Raw genomic sequence first — 16,946 nt, 5'->3', positions numbered from 1 at the left:
AACAGGCAGTGCTAGTTGGGCTCAGTGGCTTACAAAAAGGAGGGGGGACCGTGAAGGGGGAGGGGATATGCTGAAGTGCTTGCAGGAGTGGGAAAGAGAGTCAGGGATCCATGTCATCAAACTACACCATTTACATATGTGAAACTGCTACAAAATAAATTTTTTTAAAAATCTTTAAAAACTCTGTTAGCAGGGAGCAGCCTGGAACTCAAGTACCTTTCCCTTTAAAAAAAAAAAAAAGACTGGATAAGTTACCAGACATTACCCTGTCTCAATTAATGTGTATCTTTCCTGGCTTCTCTTTCATCCTTGCTATGAAATTGGTTTTATGTTTGGGAGGGCTAATAAAAAGTGGGGTATCAATTAGCACAGGCTGTCCTGTCCTGTACAGTTGTGACACTGCCATAGGAAAACCAGAGTTTTCAGCCGTGCATTAAGTATATCCACTTTCAATTACCAATTTCTATTTTAACTTTTGCGGGATACAGGAAATTTGAGGTGGACACTTTGAATGAAGTGCCTAGAACACCTTGGGCCTCCAGAAGTACAGGGCAGGGACAGTTGGGACAGCCATGTCTACAAGAAATGGCAAAAGTCATTGACACAGTCCCAGCAAAGCTAAGGTGAATGCTGCAATTGCCGTCATTCTGTCTCTCACTTTTAGGTTTTGGTCTCCGCGTGTTGCATTCTTGTAGACTTTCTGCATTATGGTGCATTGTGTGTTTTTTCCCAAGAAAGTTATGTCTGAGTCTTTTTTTTAGGAAAGTCTTAAACTTCCTTCCTCTTTTAGGAAAAATAACCTTAGCTGGCCACTATTCAGAAGTCTTCCTTATGCCCTGGGGATTGTGATAAGCTCAGTTAAGCAAAAGCTAGGAATTTCTAAATGACTCCAGGAATCTTCTTGGGATATCTGCCACCAAGCAAACTCAAACAATATAGTCTGTGCTAGGTAAACAGAAATAATGGACAAACCCTGGCTGGCCAGGAGAGGTAGTAACAGATTGTAAGCCGCTTTTTACAATATGTTCTCTGAAAATGTAGTTTAAAGATAGGAGTCATACAAGGTACACCCCTGGAAGAATAGAACCCAATAAATCAGATACATTCACTAAAATAATCTTTCCCTACTTTATAGCAGATGATGAAACCATAGAGTAAATGGAGTTAGGTGTTAGTATTTGCCGTTCATAAAAAGGCCAGTTCAGATATTTTTCTGTTTGTCAAGAGTGCCTTCCCCCCCCTCAACCCCCCACAAGACAGGGTTTCTCTGTGTAGCTTAGGCTGTCCTGGACTCACTTTGTAGACCAGGCTAGCCTCAAACTCACAGAGATCTCCTTGCCTCTGCCTCCCAGAGTGCTGGAATTACAGACGTGTGCCACCATGCATGGCTTGTCTAGAGTGCTTTAAAAACTGCAAATACTGTGAGCCTAAAAGTAGGCTGTCATATAACAAATGTGTTTGCTTTAGCGGAGATTTTTTGAATTGGAGTTATAGGGCTAATAAATAATAATAATAATAATAATAATAATAATAATAATAATAAAACAGACGCCACTCTGTTCTATTTGTACTTTCTAATTGTAACCAAACTTGTATCCCCAGACATGCAATATAAAAATCAAACACATGTCTAAAGACAAAATGATATAATCTATACTTCTTGGACAATCATTGGTCTGTCTTTGTTCTGTAAAACTATAAATAAGAAGGAATCTGATTGCTGTCAGTCAAGGCTGCAAGATTCCGCTGACCACTGCAGCTGACTCACTCTTCCCTCACCAACTCCTTATCTCCTTCAGGCAACCCTGTCAGCAGGCCAGGGTTGGCCCCTGGCAGACAGCAGTGTTTCTTGTCCCTTGGATGTAGTGCACCAGTCTGAATGAAAAGGCTGCTCTGCAGCTGGGGTAGTCACGTGCTCATCAACAGACCACTGGAGGCTATACAGATGCTGTGACATGTTTGTCCGAAGGTAGGAGAGCCCTGTTAGACACCACAGATGATACCTCCCACGTGACTTAACTAAAAAAAAACAAAAACAAAAACAAAAAAAAACAGCTGTATCAATATAGAATTTGCATGCACTTCGCCCACTTGACGTGCTCAAGCCAGTGGCTTTCTGTATATTAACAGAGTTGTACAGCCATCACCACAACCAAGTTCAAAATATTTTTTCATCACCCTATTCTGCATGATTCATGTACAGAGTTAGACAGGGTGAGGCATGCTCTCAAGGCTTTTCCACATACACTGTGTATCAGTACTTACTGCTTTTCATCATATCTATGTCATATTAGGGGTGGAATTCAAGGCTTTGTGCATGCTGGGCAACAGCGCTACACTGAGCTACAGCTCCAGTCTCCACAGTACATTGTAACATATTCAAAAGTATCAATTCAAATATGGTACCCCTTGCCTAATTTAATACCAGCATTTGTGAGGCAAAGATAGGTAGATTCCAGTCCAGTATGGATTGTATAGAAGACCTCGTTTAGAAAAAAAAAAAATGTAAGGTGTTCATTATACAAATATAGAATGTTTGATGGACATTTAGGCTATTTTCACTTTTTGGTCTTTGTGATTAATGCTGCGATGTACCTACAAGCTGTGAGGGGCCATGTTTTCATTTCTCTTGGGTATGCACCTAGGAGGTGGTTTGCTCTTTTCACTTTTGAGACAATGGCAGGCCGTTTTCCAAAGTGGCCAATCTTAGGGCTGGGGGTGGTGACTACATAAGTGTAAGGCCAGAGTTCAGTCTCCAGGAATATGTACATGCACCTCACAATGGCAAAGTGGCCACACCATTTTGTACTCTCACCACTGAAGTAGAATCAGGAAGGAAAGACCAACTGTTAGATACTGTTGTGTTGATGTATTTGGTGAATTGCTGAAAGCATTGCTTGTACTGCCTGTCTGCCAGGCACAACTTCAATTGCTATCTGAAACAGAATGACCTGGAAAAATAGCAGAAACAATGGGTCACTGCCTTAACAATCTGATTCTGTAAAATCTTGCTCGCCCACCCCACCTTGTGGTTTTGGAATATAAGATGAAAGTACAGGGCTGGAGAGATGGCTTAGAGGTTAAGAGCACTGACTGCTCTTCCAAAGGTCCTGAGTTCAATTCCCAGCAACCACATGGTGGCTCACAACCATCTGTAATGTTATCTGATACCCTCTTCTGGCCTGCAGGTGTACGTGCATACTGAGCACTGTATACATATATAAACAAATAAATCTTTAAAAAAAAAAAAGAAGAAAAGAATAGATGAAAGTACAAACTAGATGCAGCATCCAAGCCTTTTGGGAGCTGCTTCGCCTCACCAGTGACATCCCCCCTCTTCCACTCTCATTAGTGTCAGAGTGCTTATTCCAGAAATGTTCCCAAACTCCACCCATGCCGAAGGCTCCAGCTTCCTATGTATTTTCCTGCACTCACTTTTGACTTTTTTTTTTTTTTCTTTTTCAAGGCAGGGTTTCTCTGTGTAGCCTTGGCTCTCCTGGAACTTGCTCTGTAGACTCAGGCTGGCCTTGTGAAGGGGAGATAAACCTGTTTTTGTTTTGATCTCAAGTGTGCGCTGGAGAAGAGGGCAGGATGTTTACCACTTAGATGTGAGAAAGAAGGATGTTTTTTCACTTAGAAGTCGAACTACTTCATGGGGAAGCTTGGTGAAAAACACCCTTTAACAGCCCAAAAAACAGGTGAAGAGGCTTTTGGTTGGGACTTGGTTTTTGGCTGCTCATCTCTGCTCTTCAAGAGGCTCCTAAAGAGAACTGCTGCAGGGAAAGCTTCAAGGCTTCCGACTCCAGCTGAGGGTTGAGGTTCCAGCTGCTGCTCCAGGTTCCAGCAACAACTTTGGTGGAATTGCTGATCTGCTGAGATCCTGCTGACTACACCAGGGACTGATACCCTTCAGGTTTCATTGTAGTGGTCTTTAATATCCTTTCCTGATTGTTTGAGTTAGTCAGATTGTTAGGGAGGCAGGCTCGTTTAATAAGTTCACACTAAAATATGATAAGAAAATTGGGCCTACAGCCTTCAACTCACAGGTATCAGCCTGCCCCTGCCTCCTGAGTGCTAGGGCCAAAAGCATGCACCACCATCACTTGGCATGATGGCTATTGGTTGCCAATGTGACTATATCACAGGGCCCATCTGTAGGGGATTTTTCTTGATTGGCTCATTTGAGGTAGGAAGATCACCCTAAATCTGAGCCACGCCCTCTCATGCAGCCTATACAAAGGGTATAAACAGAAAGAAGCTTTTGCTTTTTGTCAGCTCATCCTCCTTCTCAGGCCAGTTCAGACATCGTGCTCCCGAGGACTCTCTCATTGGTATTAGAGCCCACTTCCGGATTCTGACTGTGCTGAAAACCAGCCAAGCCCTTCAGCCTTGTGGACTGAACAAACTACTGGATTCTTGAACTTTCTTTCTGTCAGGACGTAGCCGCTATTGGACCAACTGGACCACTCTAATTGTACACCCTCTCTCTCTTTCTCTCCGCCCCCTCCCATTCTTTTTTTTTTTTTTTCCACTTATTTATTTATTTTCTGTATATGAGTACACTGTCTTCTTGCACACCAGAAGAGGGCATCAGATCACATTATAGATGGTTGTGAGCCACCATGTAGTTGCTGGGAGTTGAACTCAGGATCTCTGGAAGAGCAGTCAGTGCTCTTAACCTCTGAGCCATCTCTCCAGCCCCTCCCTCTCTCATTCTATCAGTGCTGTTCCTTTAGAGAACCATGACAAATGCAATACCCCCAGTCTTTAGTTGTCTCTTCCTTTGCCCCGAAGCTCAGAGAACAGTAGCCACCTGACCTCAACTCCAGCCCTGGGTTGCTATAAAATGTGTTCGAGATGTCTCATTTTGGACCTACTGTCATGGTAGCTTAGCCTATGCTAATAAAGAGACCCTCAGCAAAGGTTTATTGGTCATTTTTTCTGTTTATATTCTACCTTAGCTTGAAATAAAGTTTGCTGGCTGTTCAAGTCTGGTTTGAATTGCTTTCTTTAAATTATCAATTTTGCTTTTTTGTCTGTAGGGTCTATCCTTTATCCTAGCTTTTGCAGGACCAGGGCCAAGAATACAAATAAAGGTCTTATAATACTTGCTAAACATTTTAAAGTTATAATTCAAGGTAATTTACGTCAACAAAACATCAGCTTTCTTTATTAAATGTAATCTGAATCTTCTCATCTTGTAAAAACACAGCTATTCCTAGCCTGGTGTTATGAAGCTAGTCATCTGCCACGTAAGGAATGCCTCTCACACAGAGTATTTAATCTCAACCCTGGAAGACAGAGGCAGATGGATGTCTGCGAGACTAGGAAACAGCCTAGTCCACATGGAGGGTTCCAGGCTAGCCATGGCTGTGCAGTGAGACCCTGACACAAAACACGCCTTGCATTTCACAGCTTTACCCTCCATGACTACATCTGCAATTGCTCTTTCCAGGGGTCAAGACCAACAGCACACAGCCAACCCGGTGGGAGGGGGGAGCAAAGCCGAGTCTCCTAGCCTGGCCCAGGGGGCTGGGCACCCGCCAAGGGCACGCCACTTACGTGGTGCAATTGAAGGATTGCTCAAAGAACTGCAGCCCAGCACAGCCTACCCTCCTCCCTACCCTGCCCACTCAACCTCCCGGCCTCGGTCACTAGACTAGACCGTCCCCTTCTGCTTCCGTCTTCGCCTAGCCTGGGCGGAGCGATTCTGCAGGCGGGGCGATTCTGTGGGCGGGGCAAGTCGTCTCTCCGCCATGGCTGCCTTGCGTGCTCTGCTTCCCCGAGCCCGCAGCTCGCTGTTGTCCTCTGTCCGCTGCCCAGAACTCCGGCGCTTCGCCTCGGGTGAGTGCGGACACCGGTGGTGTCCGTCACCCCACGTTGGGTGGACTCTCTACTCACAACCTCCGGCTGGTCCCTAAACCCCGGCCTGCACGCACCCTCACTTGGTCCTGGACTTTCTCTCTTGACCCCCTCTTCCACCAGCCTGCACTCCCAAAGCTTGACTCTGAAGTACTTGGACCCTGGATTCGAGTACTCATGCCCACACCTAAACCCAGATTTCCTACAAGTGACTACCGATTCTAGCTTGAAGTTCTACACTATTCCATCTTCGGAGCCCCCACCTCCACCGCTCGCCTGACCCCTAGCCAATTCCTTACCGCCCCGCCCACCCCTTCAATCTGACCTCAGTCTCACTTTACAAGACCAGCCAGATCCTAGCACCTAGAAACCCTGTCTAATGGGAGGGCCCTGGGTGTACTGGCAGCGTTTCAACTCTAGAACTTTAGTAAATGCCAGGACCTCTGGCCAGCTGGGAGCGTGCACGTTGGTTGTGTAGGAGATTGTGAAGGTAGGTTAAGCAAGACAGCCTGAATATTGGGAAAGGCTTGTCTATAGTGCCTCCTGTCCAGTCTCTCCTGTGTCCACTGCCTCCTCTGAACCTTGTCCTTCAGCCTGTCCAATCAGCGCCGCCCATACTGACACACCCACTTTCCTCCCTAGACTGCTGGATAGTCCCCCCCTTTCCACTCCTTGGCTGGACTCCCCTGCAGCCATCTAATGCTCCAGTGTTATCAAGAATTTTGACCCTGCCCCAGGGCTAGGGCTTCTCCTGAATCCCGCTCTGGATTGGCTGTCCTGTATGGCAGGCATCCTAGTGTTCAGTAGTGCACCTCCCACTTAAAGTTAGTCACTCTGAATCCACAAGACAAGCACTGTGCTAAGGACTGAAACACCAGAACACAGACCCTCACTTTCAGGCTTATCTTCCTCCCCACAGGTCTGAGTTGGCCAGCCCTCCAGGTCACCTAGAACAAACTAGTGCATTACAGCTGCCTGTGTCCCTCCGCTAACTGCTCCAGCAGGGCCTGGGCTCTGTCCTGCTCTCACCTGGTGTCATGGTCTGGAAAGTGCTGGCATATGAGAGGAGGGTGACTGTGTTCTGTGCTAGAGTCTTCTTTTATGTTGATGCTTTTGAGACAGCATCTTACTATATAGCTCTGGCTGACCTGGAACTACACCAGGCTAGCCTGGAACTCACAAAGATACACCTGCATCTGTCTCTCTCATGAGTGCTAAGATTAAAGACCATGCCTGGGTAGATTGCAGCCACAGCTGCAAGCTAAAGTGGTAAGGATGGTACAGAGTTCTCTGTCTGTGCCTGTTTCCATGCAGAACTGATAGAATATATATATATATAATATATATTTGTGTGTATAATATTTGATAATATATAACATGCGTATATATTAAAGGGAGGTTACTAGAGTGGCTTACAGGCTGTGGTCTGAGTAGTCCAGCAAAGGATGTCTCCTGATAGAAAGGCCAAGAACTCGGTGGTTCAGCTAAGAGACTGAATGTCTTAGCACTCTCCATTTGGTTTTGGGGCCCAGAGAAGGGCTAAAGCGGTGAGAGTCTTCCATGTGTATTACAATCCTGAAGAAATTGATTCAAACACCAGAAAAATGCCTTAAGGATAGAACAGATGCCTGGTAGTGGCAGTGTGCACCTTTATTCCCAGCACTGGGGAGGCAGAGGCAGGTGGATCTCTGAGTTTGAGGCCAGCCTGGTCTACAGAGTGAGATCTAGGACAGCCAGAGAAACCCCGTCTTGTCGTGGAGGGCAGGAGGGTGGACAGGGAGAATAGATTCGATGAACTTGCCATCTGAAGTGAGGGCAAGAAGGCAAGAAGCAGAAGCTTCCTCCTTCCGTGTTCTTTTAAGTAGGCTGCCACCAGAAGGCATGGCCCAGACTTAGGGCTAGGTCATCTCACCTCCAAAGATCCATTATAAGAAAATCCCCTACAGGTGAGGCCAGCTGCTTGGGCTTTAGTTGATCCCAGATGTGGAATCAGTTGACAACCAAGATCAGCACCACAGAGCCTTTAATATCTTTATGGTGACAATCCCCTTTTGTCCTCTTGCCCCAGGTGCTAACTTTCAGTACATCGTCACAGAAAAGAAAGGAAAGAATAACAGTGTGGGGCTGATCCAGTTGAACCGCCCCAAAGCACTCAACGCTCTCTGCAATGGCCTGATCGAGGAGCTCAACCAAGCACTGGAGACCTTTCAGCAAGATCCTGCTGTGGGGGCCATTGTGCTCACTGGTGGGGAGAAGGCGTTTGCAGGTGTGCTGGGCAGCCATAGCAATAGACGGTAGGGGGTGCTATGGCCGGTGGGAAGCAGCAAAATGAACCAGTTTCCCCACGATGGGAGGGGTGGCTTAGGATATAGTAACATGTAAGGAAAGTTGTGTGAGCCGGGTGTGGTGGCACGTGCCTTTAGTCCCAGCACTCGGGAGGCAGAGGCAGGCGGATCCCTGTGAGTTCGAGGCCAGCCTGGTGTACAAAGTGAGTCCAGGACAGCCAAGGCTACACAGAGAAACCCTGTCTTGAAAAACGAAAACAAAAAAAAAAGAGAGAAGTTGTGTGGAAGATCAAGGTGTGATTTGAACATTCAGGTATGTTCAGTTCCTTACTGGTCAGGTGAAATAACTGGTATAAGCCTGACCTCCTCTGAGTGTATTTGTCATCCTTGCCAGCCACAACCTGCAGCATTACCTTCTTATAACAAACAGCTTGGTGAGTTGTTGGTCTGTGTATCAGCTGGTCCCACTGTTGTGGGAAGTGCCCCCAGGTCCCGAGCACGGGGACACAGGACTGAGAAGGTCTCTGATGTCTGGTCATTGAAACCTCACTTCGACCCTCCAGCTGGAGCCGACATCAAGGAGATGCAGAACCGGACATTCCAGGACTGTTACTCTGACAAATTCCTGAGCCACTGGGACCAGATCACCCAGATCAAGAAGCCGATTATTGCAGCTGTCAATGGCTATGCTGTAAGTGTCAGCCCTAGAGGTCTCCTGGGTGGGAAGAAGGAACTGTGCGTGTGCAAATTAAGTAGAGCAAGGATCTGTGTGTGTTTAAATGGCCAATGTTGTCTTTTGATAACTTCTGAGTTTTTTATTTGGTTTGGTTTGGTTTGTTTTTGTTTTTGTTTTTCCAAGACAGGGTTTCTCTGTGTAGCCCTGGATGTCCTGGACTTGCTTTGTAGACCAGGCTGGCCTCGAACTCACAGTAATCTGCCTGCCTCTGCCTCCCGAGTGCTGGGATTAAAGGTGTGCGCCACCACAGCCGGCTTTGATAACTTCTTCGATGGAGGCTCCTCGGCCTGTTCCAAGATGCATTAATAAGCTTTTCTGCTTCTGTTTTATTACTGGCTTTGCTACATGTGTGAAGGCTATGAGGACACTGTCTGCATGTCCCTGCCTCACTAGGCTATTGAAAAATGTAGGGCTGGTTTAGCCCATGGGAGAGGGGAAAACATGGATTTAATAAAATCCATCCCAAGTGGAGCGGCCAGCCGCATACCTTCCTGCCCTTGTCCTCTGCAGCTGGATTTGAGCTGCTATGCCAGGCTGAGTTATTCAACCAAAAACATTTATTGCCTGACCCTTTGCATAAAAGTCTGCAAGTCCCTATTAAGCAACATTACCTTTATATTTACCCCACCACGTAAATCTAGTTTTGTTCTGCTAAGTTAATATTTGCTGTCTCATGGTTTCAGAAAAGTTCTCTAAGCAAATAAAGTGGTTTTCTGCCTGGGCTTCTCTGGTAAAATCCACCTGCTTATAGTTTTTTTTTTCGCCCCCAGCTCGGTGGGGGTTGCGAACTTGCTATGATGTGTGATATCATCTATGCCGGTGAGAAAGCCCAGTTTGGACAGCCAGAAATCCTACTGGGGACCATCCCAGGTAAGAGAATGTGTAAGCTGTAACGCCTGGGTGTCAGCCCCATAGCTTGCTTCTAACCACTGACCATAATGGACAGCTCTTGCCTGTTCAGCTTTCTCTCTGCCAGCCCTCACCTGAAAGACAGAGCAGATGAAGCTCAGCACAGTCTGGGAGCCTCAGGCCATGCCCAAGTGTACAGATCTTAAATGCTGGCTTTTAGCCACAGTGGTTGTTTCCTGCTCGTGATCCATATACCTTTTTTTTTTTTTTTTTTTTTTTCCTTTTAAGATTTATTTATTTTGAGCTGGGTGTGGTAGCACACGCCTTTAATCCCAGCACTTGGGAGGCAAAGGCAGGTGGATTGATATGAATTCAAGGCCAGCCTGGTCTACAAAACGAGTCCAGGGCAGCCAAGATAGCATAGAGAAATCCTGTCTTGAAAAAAAAATCAAAATAAAAAGATTTATTTATTTTATGTATATGAGCACACTGTCTTCATGTCCACCAGAAAAGAGCATCAGACCCAGAAACCCTGTCTCGATTTAAAAAAAAAAAAAAAAAAAAAAAAAGCTTTGTACACCAGAAGCTTGGAAGAAAGACTCATGACCTAGGGTTTGCATCAAAACTCTGTCACTTGTGAGTCTGGCTCTGCCCACTCTTGTGCCACTGGCATAGCGTGTCAGGTGGCCTCCCTGAGTTCAGCACATCAGACTGTGGCATTCTCACTCCCCACTGCCTGGAAAAGCCCTGAGATGTTAGAAGGTAATACCATTGCCCTCTGGGGGCCACCTGTTAGACCTGGCAGGAGGAGATGAACACTCACAGAGAAAGGACTTGAGCCCTCAGGGAAGAGACCACGCTCGGAGGAGGCCTCCACTGCTCTTAGGCGTGCTTCCAGGGGGACCTTCCAGGATGGTGGAAAAGGAGCCAATCTGATTTTTCTTTCTTTTTAATGCTGAGAAGGAACCCAGGGCCTCATGCATGCTAAGCTTTCTTCTTGTACTGCGCTGCATCCCGGCGCAGGGTTTCTTCGCAGTGTCACCTGACGAAGGGCCAGCTGAGACCACAAATCTCTCCCATGTAGGTTCAGGGGGTACACAGCGACTCACTCGTGCAGTCGGCAAGTCCCTAGCAATGGAGATGGTCCTCACGGGTGACCGCATTTCAGCCCAGGATGCAAAGCAAGCAGGTAGGATGTCTGATGTGTGAGCTGGGGGGAGGCTCGGGCTATGTCAGGCCTCCCAGGAGGTAACCGGCATTGGAGCCCTAAGAGTCTGGGTTTGGGTTATATATATCTTGAAATATGCACAAGAGAGTGGCAACGTATGTTCAGGGTTAGAAACAATAACAACATCTCTTCCTATTGCCCTTTGAAGACCTTAAAGGCCAGCCCTTTCCCTGCCTTTGGTGGTGACCATAGTCCTTGGGTCCTCTGTTCCATTTGATGGTCTGGGCAACTTAGAAGTGACTGGAGCCTGGCAGTGGAGAGCACAGAGTCACCCACTGCCGAGGACAACCATCCCTTGTTTAGGACCCAGAGAGCTGGCCTCTCGGTGGCACTGGGTTCCAGAGGAAGCGGGCAATGCTCTTTCTGCATGCTGTTCATACTTTTTCTATTTTAGGTCTCGTAAGCAAGATTTTTCCTGTTGAAACACTGGTAGATGAGGCCATCCGGTGTGCAGAAAAAATTGCCAGCAATTCCAAAATTATAGTTGCCATGGCGAAAGAATCTGTGAATGCAGGTAGGGCTCCACTGGGGAGAGGCCACAGGACTGCATAGGTGACCTTGTGAGGTTCCCAGGCAGCAGTGAGACAGTTCTCGGCATTGGAGTTTGCCATAGGCTTTCAGGTTTTGGTCAACTCTAAGGTCTGGTAAGATATTCTGACGGTCTCATTATCCCAGGAGCCTAGACTGGGCAGGCCTGCAACATGATGGCAATGCAGTGTCAGGCACAGAGGGAAGTCCAAGAATAGAGCCACAGCCCCTGAAGACAGAGGTCTGTGGTTCATGGGAAAGCTGTCTCTCACGGGAAAGCTGTCTCTGGGGACCTGGAGTGAATGGTTCCCTCCTCAGCCCGTGCGACACAGCTCATCTGAGTTTTCTTCACCAGCTCCCTCAGCTCGTGAAGCTGCTCTGACTTGCCTTCCTCAGAGCTGCCCCAGCCTTTTCTTCCTTCGTCTCTTTAAATCTACTCATTTCTTTAGGTCACATTTTAATTTATTGAGTTGGTTCTCATGGTGCACATGTGGAGGTCAGAGAATAATTTGGGGGGTCAGTTGTCTCCTTCTGGGTTCCAGAGAGATTAGATTCCCATTGTCGTTGGGCTGGACGACATGGGCCTTTATCCACTGAGCCATCTGGATGGCCCTGTTGTTTGAATTTTGAAACAAGGTCTCACTCTATACCTGAATCTGCCCTCAAACTCTGGACCCACCTGCCTCAGTTGCTAGGATTGTAGGCGTGTGCCACCACATCCAGCGTGGGTTTCTCTTTTCTTAATCTATGTATGTTACTTATCACCATATATGTGAATTTATATGCATGTGCGTGTGTGTGTGTGTGTGTGTGTGTGTGTGTGTCTGTGTGTGTGTGTGTGTGTGTAGTGGTATTTGTGCCTTTTTATATGTGGAGGCCAACAGTGGCCATCAGATCTCTCAGAGCTGAAGTCACAAGGATTTGTGGGACACTTAGCTTGTTAAGTGAGTGTTAAGACCTGAATGGAGATTTTTGTGGTTGTTTTAAAATTTTTATTTTTGTGTGTATAGGTGTTTGGCAGCCTGTGCATATGTATATCACGTGTGTGCATGGTGCAGTGGAGGACACTGGACCCCTCAGAACTGGAGTTACTGACAGTTGTGAGCCTACCTGTGGGTCCTGGGAAGGGAACCCAGGCTCTCTGCAAGAACACAAGTGCTCTTAACCATTGAATCGCTTCTCCCGTGCCAGGAATAGAGTCTTAATGCAATCGTTTATCTCAGTGTTTGGAATGGCACTGTGTTTCTGCTCAGTGTCACATGCAGAGTCAGCTTGGGGGCAAAAGATGTGACCCAGAAAGTCCGTTGCCACCTCCGGAGGGGACACCAGTCCTTCAGGGTTGCTTGCTGGCCGTGATCAGATGTGTTGATGTCTGAAGAGCCAGCTGTGTGTGGAAGCACGCAGGATTCTGGCGAGGTCACAGCAGTAGGGGGTCAAGCGCAGGTCTTCCCTGGCAGTGCTCTGTTGGACAGTGTTCTCCACCGGAAAGGAAGACCCCAGCAGATGCTGATCCTGCTGCCTCGCCCTTCTCTCCTGCTTCTCATCCTTTGCCGTGCTTCTGCATTCAGTTTTAGCAGCCACCCCAGGTCCTCTTGGCTGGACAGATTCTGCTATTTACCCTCCATTCAGTTTTCCCTTCTGACGGCCCTGGACCACCACCAAGGTGTTTGGGAGGCCTAGGAAGGCAGTGTGTTCATGTGCCCTTGTGAGGAGAGCTGAGCAAGCATGGAGGCCACACACACAGCCTGCAGCCCTTTCTGTGGGTCACAAGTTAGCTCGATGTGGGTACCCCACGTTCGGCACGTCAGCTTGTGACCCCCAGGGTTTCTCTTTCAGCCTTTGAAATGACCTTAGCAGAAGGAAATAAGCTGGAGAAGAAACTCTTCTATTCCACCTTTGCCACTGTGAGTACAAAGCATTCTGCTTGGGGTTCAAGTCGGCTTCTACTGCAGAAGCTCCTAGGGATTTCCTACCACAAAAGGCCCCGTGAATTTCACCCCCGAGCAGCAGCCCCTATATTTAAAGTGGAATTTGTACCTGGGCACAGTAGTCCCAGAACTTGGGAGCCTGGGGCCAAGGAGAATTGCTTGAGCTCAGGAGTTTGAGATCAGCTTGTGCAACACAGAAAACCGATCTCTAAATATTATTTATCCTCTATGCATAAATGTTTTGTTTGCATGTGTGTAAATACACTGTAGGTGTGTCTTGTGCTACGGAGACTGGGAAGGGGCACTGCGTACCTTGGAAATGAAGTTACAGACTGTTGTAAACCACCATTTAAGTGTTAGAAACCAAACACCGAGTCATCTCTAACCACCACCACCTAATATAAAAGTTTTACTCTATCTCTCTATCTATCTGAGACAAGGTCTCTATTACGTACCCCTGGCTGGCCTGGAACTCACTATGTAGACCAGGTTGGCCTTAAACTTACAGAGATATACCTGCCCCAGCTTCCTGGATGCAAGGAGTATGCCACCATGCTTGGCTGCAGTTCACCACTTATCATGTCCAGGTGTTTCAAAGAATCTTCTGATTGTCAGATGCATTACCCATTGCACCACTGGCCCAGCGCTGAGTGTTTTATATAAAGGAAACATTTAAGGAGCTGGGGAGATGGCTCAGCATCTACTACTATTCCAGAGGACCTGAGTTCACGTCCCAGGACCCACATCACATGGCTCACAATCACCTGCAACTCCACATCCAGAACAATATCATACCTCTGATCTCTGTGCTGAAGCTGCACATATCTTTACACACATGCACACATGCACACACACACACTTACATATACACACATGCACACATACATACTCCTGTACACACAACACACACACATGCATACACATACACACATGCATACACATACACACATACGTGCTCATGTACACACACACATATATGCACACACACATATACACACATGCATACTTATACATGCTCACGTACACACACATACACTCAAATGTGCTCATGTACACACACATGTGTGCACACACACTTACATATACACACATGCACACACACATACTCATACATGCTCACGTACACACACACACACACACACACACACACACACTTAAAAATAAAAAATATTCTAAGTGGTTTGGGTTCCTAAGGAAGAAGTGAAGATTTTTTGCACATAGTGTGTCCACTAGCTAAGGAAGGGGCGAGTGTAAAGCAGAATTCTGTTGCTGCCCCACAGTTCGGTGAGAGATTCCCAATATGACCCTGCCAGATCTGGAGGGGCTATGAGCAGGAGGAGTTCACCAGTGCTTATGTCATAGATCCTGGTCAAGTGTGTCCTAGGTGGTAGACAGTCCCCTGTCCCCAAGCTTAGCACTGTTTGTGGGGAATCTCATCTTTCATGGGCTGCAGGTGGGCCCACTGCAGAATCACCACTGTCCTGATGATGAGCTCGAAGAACAGGCAAGGGGGAAGACACAAGAACACCTCAGAGATGCAGGCAGGCAGCTGAGGGGCTCAACAGGAAGATACACACTTCACCTCTCTTCTTCCTTTTCCTGCCAGAATGACCGGAGAGAAGGCATGGCTGCGTTTGTGGAGAAAAGGAAGGCCGACTTCAAAGACCACTGAGAGCTGGCACCTAGGCCTTGCGCCGCCCTGGAGAGGAAAGCTCAGCCTGTCGATTGAGAGGCAAATAAATCATCCGAAGGGGTAGTAGCGTAGGCCAGAGTTCCTACTGAAGGTTTTGGGCTGTGGTTACAGCTCAGGTACTTGTGATGTGGCCTGCAACCGTCACCAGTTGTTGGAAGTCAGTCTGGCACAGTCTTCTAAATCAGAAATCTAGGAAGCTTTCAAGGTGTCTTGATTTTTTTTTTTTTTTTTTTAATTTTTAATTTTTTCCTCTTTAAGGGCAGGTGCACATTTGGTCCAGCCACTTCCCTTTGCACTATTGGCAGCTCAGGATGTGGCTTCAAGAGGAATTAAAATCCCTCTACGGTGTACACGATCAAGCACTCTCACATCAGTGTGCAGCCACCAGCTGCTAATTCTAAGCACGATAATTCAATGAAAGTGACTGCTTCCATTTGGTTTCCACTCACCTGCAGTTGTCTCTAGAGAATAAGTGTGTTTTTTAATTGTTTCTATTATTTTCTTATGGTTTCACTGTGTAGCCCTGGCTGCCCTGGAACTTGCTATATAGACCAGGCTGGCCTTGAGCTCACAGAGATCAGCCTGCCTCTGCCTCCCGAGTGTTGGGATTAAAGGTATATGCTACCACACCAGGTCTATTTGTGTTTTTAACTTCATCTTTACCACATACTGTAAAAGTAGCTTTTATTTGCCTGCTGGCCTACACGCCTAATCCTGGAAGCTTCTAGCCTCCATACAATCTAATCTAGGCCTAGAATGTTTCCAGCCCCTGAGACTTAACTGCTGAATAAATAAGCTCACCCTTTCTTGTTCTTACTGAGCTCTGGGCTGGCTGGTTCAACTCAGCTGTCCTGGCTCAAACTCCTCTCCAAGTTGACTGATTCAAAACGGCTTCTCTGAATTGTTCTGCTTGGCTTCAAACTAAATCTAGCAATCTGTTCTAATCTTCTGGCTCCTCGTCCTCTGCCTCTTTCTTCAGCCTCTTTCTGTAAAACTGCCCCTTTTCTCATTGACTGTGTTGCTCCCTTAACTATAGCTTCCCCTTCCTTTCTTCCCGTGAGAGTTGGGCATAATATTCTGTCAAATCTCTCTCTGATTCATCACTTTTTCCGCCAATCAATTAGACATGGGTACTTCCTTCTACAAACCTACCTTCATTGTTTAGGATTAAAGATGTGTACCACCATACCTGGACCTAAGCTTTTTTGTTGTTGTTGTTTTTTGTTTGTTTGTTTGTTTTTGTTTTTCAAGACAGGGTTTCTCTGTGTGTATTCCTGGCTGTCCTTGACTCACTTTGTAGACCAGGCTGGCCTGAAACTTACAGGGATCCACCTGTCTCTGCCTCCCAAATGCTGGGATTAAAGGCGTGCACCACCACGACCTAAGTTTTTCTTTACCTGAAACTTGCTCTATACCAGCTGGCCTTGAACTCAGGGATCTGCTTGCCTCTGTCTCCTGGGATTAAAGGCATGTGCCGCCACCACCCAGCATGCCTGCATTCCAGCTGGATCACACAGACCTAGAAGGTCTTTGGATGTGATCTCTTGCCAGAGCAGCCATGTTCCGAATTAAAATTCCTCTACAGTGTACACCATCAGGCACTGTCACATCAGTGTGCAGCCATACCCACCATCTGTCTCCGAGTCTCTCGTCTCTAGAACTTCATCTTCCATTAGACACTGACTCATTCTTACTTTCTATAAGAATGGGGTGACTCGGGTACCTCCTGAGTAGCTATAAGAGTACTTGTCCTTTTGTGTTTCTTGTTTCACTTGCCCAATGCAATGAACAACATCCCTCACTGAGCTCCTCCGTTGAACTCTTACCCCTTACATGA

The 16,946-nt window shown here is 46.9% G+C and overlaps 1 protein-coding gene across 1 annotated transcript; it reads left to right on the top strand.

Annotated features, from left to right (window-relative positions):
- The first annotated feature begins 5,676 nt into the window (after positions 1-5,676).
- Echs1 (enoyl-CoA hydratase, short chain 1) lies at positions 5,677-15,162 on the top strand. Its single transcript, XM_051145567.1, has 8 exons — positions 5,677-5,844; positions 7,931-8,128; positions 8,711-8,838; positions 9,654-9,753; positions 10,817-10,921; positions 11,355-11,474; positions 13,325-13,392; positions 15,023-15,162. Exons 1-8 carry the CDS (start codon positions 5,757-5,759, stop codon positions 15,086-15,088), a joined length of 873 nt encoding a protein of 290 aa, XP_051001524.1. The 5' UTR covers positions 5,677-5,756; the 3' UTR covers positions 15,089-15,162.
- Positions 15,163-16,946: the final 1,784 nt, after the last annotated feature.

The sequence above is a fragment of the Acomys russatus genome, chromosome 5, assembly GCF_903995435.1.
Source record: "Acomys russatus chromosome 5, mAcoRus1.1, whole genome shotgun sequence".
In the NCBI taxonomy this organism is placed as follows: Eukaryota; Metazoa; Chordata; class Mammalia; order Rodentia; family Muridae; genus Acomys; species Acomys russatus.
The sequence above is the reverse complement of the archived record's forward strand: the minus strand, read 5'-3'. Positions and strand labels throughout refer to the sequence as shown.